General features: G+C 37.9%; 1 protein-coding gene and 1 pseudogene across 1 annotated transcript; one reads left to right on the top strand and one right to left on the bottom strand.

Annotated features, from left to right (window-relative positions):
* Positions 1–1,149: 1,149 nt before the first annotated feature.
* On the top strand, positions 1,150–1,733 carry LOC138858114 (uncharacterized). The gene is made up of 2 exons (XM_070112597.1): positions 1,150–1,502; positions 1,634–1,733. Exons 1-2 carry the CDS (start codon positions 1,150–1,152, stop codon positions 1,731–1,733), a joined length of 453 nt encoding a protein of 150 aa, XP_069968698.1.
* Positions 1,734–4,767: 3,034 nt separating this feature from the next.
* Positions 4,768–8,643, bottom strand: LOC138858115 (uncharacterized; annotated as a pseudogene).
* Positions 8,644–10,677: the final 2,034 nt, after the last annotated feature.

Genomic DNA, 10,677 nt, shown 5'->3' on the forward strand with positions numbered 1-10,677 from the left:
ATACCACAATAAATGGGGAATTCCTTGCTCAAATTTCTTCATCTCTGTTAGCCGTCCAATCGTGCATAATACACAATTCGATTTGCACTTCCTCGTTCTTCTATGTTCTCTGGCTTAAGTGCATCTAACGCATTTATAAACACATTTGTTATCAGTTGCTGCTTGTATGCACTAGTATTTTAGTGTATGCATACTTTGAATAATTATATAATATTATTTGTTTTGTTCGATAGCCATTTTTATGAGCAAAGTTTCAGATTACAATTATATTGCTTACCGTTGAAATATGACTATATTAAATATATATATAAAAATATGAAATATTCTTTCTGTTAAACTTATTGTTTTACACTAAACGCTATATTCGAAAAGCCACCGAAGAGCCAATCTGTTTAGGAAATTTGTTTTAATCTGCATAGATAATCTATAGAGTACAATAGTTTTGTTCACCAAACGGTTCGTGTAACACCTAAAACTAATCATGTTAGATATAGGGTTATACTTGTATGTATACAAATGATCAGATCAGGATATGATCAGTCGGTTTGAAATCTGCCTGTCTGTATGTTCGTGCGTCTGTGCAAGTTGTAACTTGAGTAAAAATAGAGATATCTTGATGAAACTTAGTGCACATGTTTCTTGGAACCATGAAAATGTTGATATTGCAGTAGGTGAGCGGTATCCGACCAAAAAACGGAATTAATCGCAAATGTATAGCGCACCATAGGTAAGCTTCTTAATAAGATACGAGACTGTTATTTGACACAACAAATTGCGTTAGGAAGGGCCCCGCCCCCTAATAGGTTTTATGTTCATATCTCACAAACCACTTAAGCTAAATCAACCAACTTCGTTCTGAACAAATCTTTTCAGTACTCTGAAATAAGAAAAATGGGTGAACTCGGCTTACCGCCCACTTTCCATAAAACGGTTATCTCTCTATTATATATAAAAGTTTTCTGCTGCTGTCGAGAATCAACTAACATAAGAGATAAGCAAAAATTATGCATGTTCGTTTGTGTGTCCAAACTTTTTTCGCTAAAATTGAAGTTGCAGTCTTTTGTCTGGAAATAAAAAATTGCATGATATTATATAATCAGAATTTGTGTGTCTTCTTATCAGTTGGTCTATTTATCTCTGACGGTTAACATGGGTCGTAAACTGTTGAAATATTTGACGGAAGAAGAAAAATTAGAACGTGTAGCACGTCGAAAGGAGCAATTGAAAAAAGCGAAATTAACATATAACGCAAAGTTGACTGCGGAACAACTGAATAAAAAACGAGAAAAGGACAGAGTTGAAAATCTGACGGTGGAACAAGTAGAGAAAAAACGAGAAAACAATAGGAATGAGAATTTGACAGTGGAACAGTTGGAAAAAAAACGGGAAAACAATCGAAATGAGAATTTGACGGAAGGGATGATCGTGAAGAAGCGAAAGCGTGCGGCTGAGTCAACGACACGGACTCGAGCAAAAAAACAAAAACTGCTGTTGGGAGCAATGTATGAATCAGGGCAGAAAGTCGAAACATTGTGTTTGAGGAAGTTATACAATAAAAATCCAAAAAAAATATACTGATTAAAAATTAAAAGTGTTGACTATATTGTTTTCTTTATTTTTTTCGCATGTTAAGTTTCAGCGAGACTAAAGGTGAGAGCGAGAGTGTGTGGCGGGGGGCGGACGTAGGCGAGCGAGCGAAGCGAGCGTCCCGGAGCGCAGCGGAGGGCGCCTAGTATTTTATATTACTAAAAGTTCTATAACTCACTTACTAAACATGTGAGACACCAATTTTTCATCCAGGACGGAACAAATAAGCTTCATAGGATCCAATATCAAAATTGGACAATTTGCTTAGTAGCGCCCACCTTTAGGTAATATCTTATACCTCAGGAACTAACGGACCAATTTCCACAACATTTAGTGCATAAAATTATTCTGAAATTAGTATGCTACATTGTAAAAATGGGCGAAATCGGACAACAACCACGAATACTTTCCATATATCACAATTTTAATTTCCATTTCACTTTATATTAGAAATTAAGTACCGAAGAAGATATCGAAATTGAACTTTGTACAAAGAATGTCTTTGGAGCATGGAATGTTACCTCCAAATATTATTGAAATCTGACAAAAACTTTTGAAGCCCCAAGATTCCGTATATGATAACAAACCGTAATACATTTTTTTCTGAGTAAGTAATCGTTTTATTTGGCAGGTTATTATTGAACAAGGTAACTAGAGTTTGGCTACAAAGCAAAGCAGAAAGTATGCCCGACAATTTGAACTTAAGTGTGCTCTGCTCAATCCACAAAAAGTTCAACTCCACAATCTGCACCATTTACCGTGGTATAAATCTCCTTAACACGTTGGCTGCCAGTTTATTACCGGTGATCAAATCTTCTCCCAGGTGCCAAGCGAAAAAAGGTGCCACGGGAACTATGACAGAATGGAATTCGCCTGCCACCGGAGTAACTTTGCTACATTTTGAAGTATGTTTCAATGCACCCCATGCTTTGCAACATGATGCCAGTTTGCCATTTAAATATTATATAACTAAAAGTATTTGACTGATGTGATTTTGGATATTATTGTTGAAGAGACAAATAGAAATGCGAATAGTCAAATATGTATGTGGGATCAATAATCGGTACTAGATCTTAATGAAATTTATTCACTCCGCATATAATACCCAATTATCGGAAACAAATCTTAAAACTTTTAAAGTTGACAAGCTCTTGCAGAAATCAATAGTAATATTTAAACGAAATAATGCTGCTGGTAAAAACCTGGTAATTGATGAAAGTGTGATACCTTTCCGTGGTCGTTTACGATTTCGGCAATATCCGCATGGTAAAGCACATAAGTATAGTATTAAAGTGTTCAAATTAGCAGATACGAACGGTTACATTTATTTAAAACTGTATGCTGGAAAATCAGACAACCACAGGGCTTTCTCTTGCAACAAATATTTGTCTATACCTAATGGATGTTTATTTTGGAGAGAACCGAACACTCACGGTAGACAACTATTATATTTCTATCAAATTGGGCAATGCTCTCTTAAATAGACAAACGCATCTACATGAAACTCTTAGAACAAATCGGAATCGAACTACCAAAAGTGATTAGGTCGCTTAAAAGAGGGAATACGTTACTTTCGAAAAATCTGGAATGGTAGTCGGATACTGGGAGACAAAAGAGAAGTTCGTTTCTTATCCAGTGTAAGTAACGGATCACTTGTACCCTGAGAGAAAAAGAAAAGACATTTCGAAGACATCTTAAAACCGTATATAATAATAGCGTTCAACAAATGCAAACCAGGTTTGTAGAGACCTTTAAAAATTTTTGTATTTAAATACGCTAATATTTATAAATTTTTATTAATTTCCCATTTTAGGAATATATTTGGCTGATCAAAAGGCAAGTTACTCCAAACCTCTCCGTAAAACTATTCGCTGGTGTCATAAAGTTGCTTTTGATGTTCTTTTAAATACGGCGGTTACCAACGCGAATATTTAGTATAACCAAAATAATTCCAATATGAAAATATTTGACTTTCGGCAAAATATAATTAAGAACTTAAGTTGAAGAGATAGCGCTTCAATTACGCGAACACCTCCTCAAAACAAGCATATTTTGACAACAACAGTGAAGATAAAAAAGGACGGAAGAGAAAAAGACTTCGTTGCGGAGGGCTCTATTCGTAACTGAAAACTCCACGTCCTATGTCTTTCTTAAAAATCCTTCCCTTAGGGCCTCAGCCCTCAAATTGTAAGGGCCTGAGCGTGAATCATTGCCACCTGAAGTTATTTTTTTGACGTGTTCACCGGTGATACCTGGCAGCCAACGTGTTAATATCGCATATACATAAGGTCCTATCAAGCGTAGTGTGTGACAGACTGAAGCCCACCGTCTACGACCTGATTTGATCTTACCAAACTTACCTGGACCTTAGTAAAATTAATACGGATTTGTAAACTGACTCTGAGCAACACCAAAAGCGCCGTCAGGATCGGGAAGGAGCTTTCCGAGCCCTTCGATACCAAGCGAGGTTTCAATCTATTGCTGGAAAAAATATTAGGATCTGCAGAGCTAAATAGAGAAGTACAATTTTCTATAAGAGTGTACAGCTGCTGGTGTACCGCCATGGTATGGATATCATTGGCCTCAACAACCGCGCCGTTAGTTCGACTTTTTCCAGGCTGAATAAAGAAGCGAAGCGTAATGGATCTGGTTGTGAACGAGGTCAAGACGAAATATCTCCTTTCAAACAAACGGTCATCCCATTCGCAACTTCGCTCACACCTGACTTTTGACACCCACAACTTTGAAGTCAAAGATAAGTTCGTATATCTTGGAACCAGCATAACCACCAACAACAATATCAGCCTTTTTTTCAATAAGTTTGCCACGATGTTTGTAACACGCAGAAGAAAACGTCGGAGACCTTTTAAAATATATTTCCCCCAAGAAGCTGCCACTTTGTCGGAATCGCTGATATCGGACCATATAGCTGCTATACAAACTGAGCGATCGGAATCAAGTGCTTGCATGGAAATTTTTTTTATTTACTGAGATATCTCCAAGAAATTTGGCAAGGGTTATTGCTGTTATAATGCAATCTCCGAAGAATTTGTCCAGATCGGACCACTATAGCATATAGCTGCCTTTAAAACTGAACGATCGGAATCAAGTTCTTGTTACGAATATTATGTGTTTGCGAGGCGTACTATAGCTTCGTTGCAACTGAAGTTAACGTTTTTTCTAGTTTTGTCTACATATGCGTTTCGCTTCCCTCTTCAATTCTCGGTATCTTCCCCACCCCGCTCGTGTTGTAGTCAATCGTAGCATTGCAAGGTAGGTACTCTGCGACAGTCCCCATCGTACCTGCTATTCTTTCGACCTTTCCGAAAACCAGTAGTTTCGCTTGCAGCTGTACGGAAGGAGCTTGAAATGCCATCCCACAGTTCCCTTATACCGAGTTGCCGATGAGTGTTCTCAGAGTGCAGGAGTGCACCGATTGAAAGTCTAGAAAACCGATTAGCTGTATGTTGTGATTATAGCTTCTCGCGTTGAACATTTCTTGTGTTTCTTGACGGGCGTATTTTGCTTCACAGAGGTGCGTATCTTTTCTACTACAAGTAGTCCGAGCCGATGTCCTCGGAGCGTACGCACGTTAGAAACATTGGAGACATGTTCTCCATCTATCACAACATGATCGATCTGGTTTTCGGATATTCGATTCAGAGAATCTAGTACTACAGACAACCATATTTCGGGCCCCGGCGAAGTTGATCATTCTCAACCCATTTGAAAAAGCTTCGCAATGGAGTTTGAATTTTGCAACTGTTGTGCCAAAGATACCTTCTTTTCCCACCCTGGCGTTAAAATCGCCAAGCAAAATTTTGGGGCGTTGGTGTAAACCAGTGTTATGATGAAAATGTTTGTTTTGATGCAGATTGTGGATAGACACTCATCCACCGGAGTGAACGCCAGGACTTAATCACTAAGTCTTTCACCCACCACGAGTCCCACACCCACAATTTGCGCTTCTTTATAAGGAAGCTGTAGTCAAAGTCTTAAGAACCTACTCGTCTCCGTCCTTGTCCCGTCCATTGCATTTCTTGGGCGGTGATGTCTGCCTTTACTCTTACGAGGACATCAACCAGCAGAGTAGCCAGCAACACGCCCTTAAATCATAGTCATATGTTATCTCTTTTCCATTGGGAGTGGTTTCTGCGAGGCGGGTCCCAAACCTAGCGCACAACCTCGCGAGTAGTATGACATTTTGTACACTTTTAGATATCAAGGCGCTTGCTTCAGGACAGACGCCCGCTCGCAGCCGCACCTTTAGTGAACAGACGCTGCAATTATACTTCAGCGATCGCTTAAGCCCAATATTTCAGAGTGGCTTAGCTGAAGTTTTTTCTCTTTAAGCTGTGGCCCCAGGCTACAGACAGGTTGGTTACCGCGACTTACCCAAGAGTTGCTCACTTTTCCTCGGTGCGCAGTGAGAACGCAAGAGTAGGAATTGCGTACAGCCCTCCGACTGTAACTGCATACAAAGAAGCATGACTACAACCCATTACACATCCCGGTGATCCCAATGCAAAAATTCGCAGAGCCCAATGAAAGTGGGTACCAGCTGCGCTAACAAGCGTGGCGTTGGAAGTGTTAATAAGTGATCCGGGTCCGCCACTGTTGTGCACAGACGAGACTACTGCAGAATCTGGCGAGGAGACTAAATGATGTGAACGTTGCAGACCACCTAACATCGAGATGGAACAGTCAAGTTGATTGCTCTTCGGAGTCTGAGCTTGCGGATAGACTCTCAAGAGGCTGAGTCTTCTTCAATTTTATCTCCATCATTGCAAATTAGATTCATTAGCCATAATTAACCGCGAGACAAGAGAACAGCCTGACTTTGTGCCCATTCAGGAGCCATGGGTTAATAGGGACCCATTAGGCGATTGAGGACACTGAGCTAAAAATTACACATGGCTCAGTAAGGCATGTATAATGTCTATCTCACTTATGTCGGATGAACTGTTAAATACGATGACCCAATGGGTCCTTTTCGGATCACCGTTACATTGAATGTATAATGGAAGAAAATGTAGGCAGGGTAAATAATTTCAGAAATCAAAGGAAACCCATCCTTCAAGTGCATATCCAATAGCTTAAAAACGCATTCCTATGATTCAGCCGTTTCAACCCAAGACAAGCATGGATATCCTCGATAAACGGTTCACGGAATCTTGCAGACAAGCATTAGAGGTGGCTTTTCCAACACAAGTAGTAGGGGAAGAACTAAGCTTACATGGTAGTCTCCCGAACTTAAACTACAAAAGGACTGCCGGTAGCAATTTAATTTGGCTAAACTATCCCAAGAATCATGTCAAAATGTCTATTTTCTTTACTTATATAATATGAATTCGGAAAGAAAAGCATATGGATGTCTGTTGCGAAGATAAAAAAACACAGCTTTGCTCGGCTGATCAAGAAAACTGAACGCAGTCTCTCTCTCAGTTTCTGACCTTTCTTACTTCTACTTGGTCCCTTTTCTCTTATCTTGCTCGCACTCTATCAATGGTTCTGAATATACGGTATTGCTAAATTCGATGTTTGGTCAACAGAAATTTGCATCGTAAGAATCATTAGCTAGAATTATTTTCAAAATTAGTCAATACTTAAGAAACAGTAAGTATCCTTATGTTTTATGCTAAGTGCATAACGGGTGATCCAAGATCAGGCGTGAGTCGTGTCAAGCTGTTATGTTATTTTTGTTCAGTATTGTTTGGCATCTCATCATGGAAAGACTTACGCCTAAACAACGTTTACAAATTGTTCACTATTATTACGAAAATTCACGTTCTGTAAACAATGTGTTTCGCCCGCTTTGCTTAACTTATGAGGTTATATACAATTAGAAGGAATTAGAAAAAAGTGAATTTTTCAGAAGTTTTTCTGAAAAAAGTTTTAAATTTATTGATCCAAAAGTTTATGCACATATTATGGTACCTTTTAGCTATATTTTAAGACTAAGTGTTAGTAACAATATTTTGTTGGATTTCGATTTTTCTCCGAAATTTCGGCCTTAAATTGTGTATGGAAACAAAAAAATTTATCGGAGAGAAAAAATCTTCGATTCATTACTAAAAAATATATTTAAGAAGCTCATGTTAAAATTTGAGACTCATCGGCTTGGCCGTTTTCGTAATATTGGTCACCGACTTTGAAAACACCATTGTGAGAGAAACGCATTTAAAGTTTCGAATGCACTTTACATGGAATCGTGTATTCCAGGTCAATATAAGATGCCATTCCTTCATTAAATATGTCGGCAGCTAAGATGCAGCGATTTCCACAGTTTTCGAACCGGTCGGAACAATTTAGGGAGAGATTTTCCAACTCAGTTGATTGTAGCTCTCGTTGTTGTTTTAGTTAAAATAACCTACACATCTTTCTAGTAAGTTCTCACTGCTGAGATCTGTAAAATTCGGACTTATAGCCTTAGCAACATCTTCTGATAAGGGCTCAATATTTATGTTCGAAAGTGGATAATTGATTGGCAGCTGCAGCGCTCTGCCAGCTGCACCATGAGTCTGGTCCATCCGGGCACTTGTTGTGCTGAGGTTTTTCGTCAGTTGAATAATAATGATAATATTATATAATATATGGCCCAGATACCATTATACATTTTTTAATAGAATCACAATTTCGCCTTATTACTAAGCCATAATAAACTGTCAACTTATCGATCATATTTCTAGTAAGTTTGCCTTTTCCACCGAGAGTTTTTTTGTTTTCAACTGTTTCAACATTTTTTTTGACACAATCTCGGAGTTGCGTGTTCATTCGTTTCTGTACGTATCCAATACATTCTTTTTTTACAACTTCTTGATCAACATAAGGTGCAACCTTTAAAATTCCCGAGTACGTTTTGGAGTCACCGTCTCCGATGTAATTTTTGTCCAAGACTCCAAGTTTTTCCACCGAACGTTGGAACATTTCGACGACTGAATCAACTTCCATTTTCCCAGAAGAACCAGCATGATTTACAGTGCAAGTATTTTCATGTTCTGCATGCCATTCATTATATTCTTCGGTATCGAGTTTCTTCTTCCAAGCTTCAAACATTTTGCAGTAGGCAAATCAATTTTTCCATGTGCCATCGACAGATACAGTTAGTTCTGTCGAATGTTCATCACCTTGATGTTCGGAGTAAAATTTTTTTCTTCAGTGCAAGCCTGTTGAAAAAAGTTTTCGGTGGCTGTTTTTACACTGGAGTGAATATTATTTATTATCAAATCGTAAGTGGGCTCGAACCTTTTAACCCTAATCCAAGGGCTCTTATGACAAATAAAAATCGTCGATTTATTTCATAGGAGTGCGCGACAAAAGGACTAGAATTGATATTACAATCTGCACACTTATCACGCAGAAAAACAATTTTAAAACCATGTCCTCGTTCAGAAGCAGTATGAAACATGACACTTCCGTCACAGATCTTACATTTCACATATTCAGAAATTGCTGAACATACTGTTATAAAATTTAAAATACATACAATATTTTTTCGCCGAGGCACTGAAACTACTTTCATCCGTTTCAGCTGTTTTTGAATTACAAACATTTTTGCGCTTTTTTGTTCTCGACTTACGTATGTTAAGAGATTTTCTCATTTCTCTGGAAGACTTCATTTTCCCAAAAATCTACACAAAAAAAATATAGACGAACTCACAAGTTTACTGCTTGGCTTAGCTGCGTATACCGACTACCGCTCTTAAATATTTTATAGTCTTGGGTTCGAAAAACAAAAATTTACATTTCAGGTATCAAAAAAAACACAATCACAATGTTGATTTACACATCTAAATACATTAGAAGGGGTCATTTACAATAGGCAGGTGCATTAAAGTGACAGCGTTCAGGTAGTCGCTGCCACTCCGGGATAGTATTAATCCTGACGAGCTGCCATTCAGTGGTTTGTGGGCGGGTGGAATCATCAAGTCTAAAGTCTCTGCAGACAATCCCGTTTCGATTCAGGCCTTGGAGCAAAACATCATTCATGTCGATTGCCATTTACCAGTCGAAATGTTGAACGAGTCATCGAAAATTGGACTCAACGGATGGACCATCTGAGACGTAGCTGCGGTCAACATTTGAAAGATATAATCCTTCAAAAATAAATGTCAAAGAATGTTCTTTCGACTGATAATAAATATTCCTCATTACATTTGAATTTTCTGTGTTTTTTTTTTTTTTACGTGGGAAACCTCGAAAAGGATCATTCTATATTATAGTCGAATGGAAGACATTGTTAAAGCAGTAACTTCCTGCTATTTAAAAGAAGATTATGTTCAAAAAATTTATTTGGGTATACGGAATTGGACAAAATGTCAAAAAACAATCAATTGAATTGAGAGCCTTTTGAGATGTGGATATTGGGCAAAAAGTAACTGTATTAAATTGATCCTCTATTTAATGTGGCAAATCAAGATATCTATTTCTTCCATGAAAAATGCAGGCATATTTACAAAACTTTGGCTACAGAAATCAATAAGCGTTTCCCATTTGCTTAAAAAGATGTTCAGTTCAAATAATTTGCCGCAAACTCGAAATATTGCAAAAGCTGCTGATTTTTTCGGATTCGATTTAGAGGAAACTCACAACAAGTTCATAGCAGTAAAAATATTGATTCAGGACGGCGAAAATCCTCTGAATTTCTAAAAGAACGCCGCTGCTACAACACCTGGCCACGGTTCCCAAGAGTTTAAACTATTATAGTTTCGAAATTAGTTGACAAAATTCGAGTACTTCAACATTCGTCCACCAATTGCGAGATAATTGTGTCCCAAATCACTTTGAATAAAACTAAAAAGCGCAACAATTCGATAACAGACAATTGCGTGAAGATTTTTGATTCTGACTATGGAAAGTCCCACAAAGACATGAACAAAGATATCTAAAAGTAATTGTTACAATTGTAGACCTCATTATTTGTAAAGAATTTATTAAAGCGAAATTTGAGTAAATTATGTTTTCAATCTCATCATCATACTTTGCTTTTATGTAACTTCATAGACGTTTTATATAGAAAATATGTGAAGTCGGATTTTTCCAGATTTTTTAATTCTCCGCCCCACCCTCATTTTCCTCTGGATGTGCAGA

The sequence above is a fragment of the Bactrocera oleae genome, chromosome X (genome assembly GCF_042242935.1).
Source record: "Bactrocera oleae isolate idBacOlea1 chromosome X, idBacOlea1, whole genome shotgun sequence".
Classification (NCBI taxonomy): domain Eukaryota; kingdom Metazoa; phylum Arthropoda; class Insecta; order Diptera; family Tephritidae; genus Bactrocera; species Bactrocera oleae.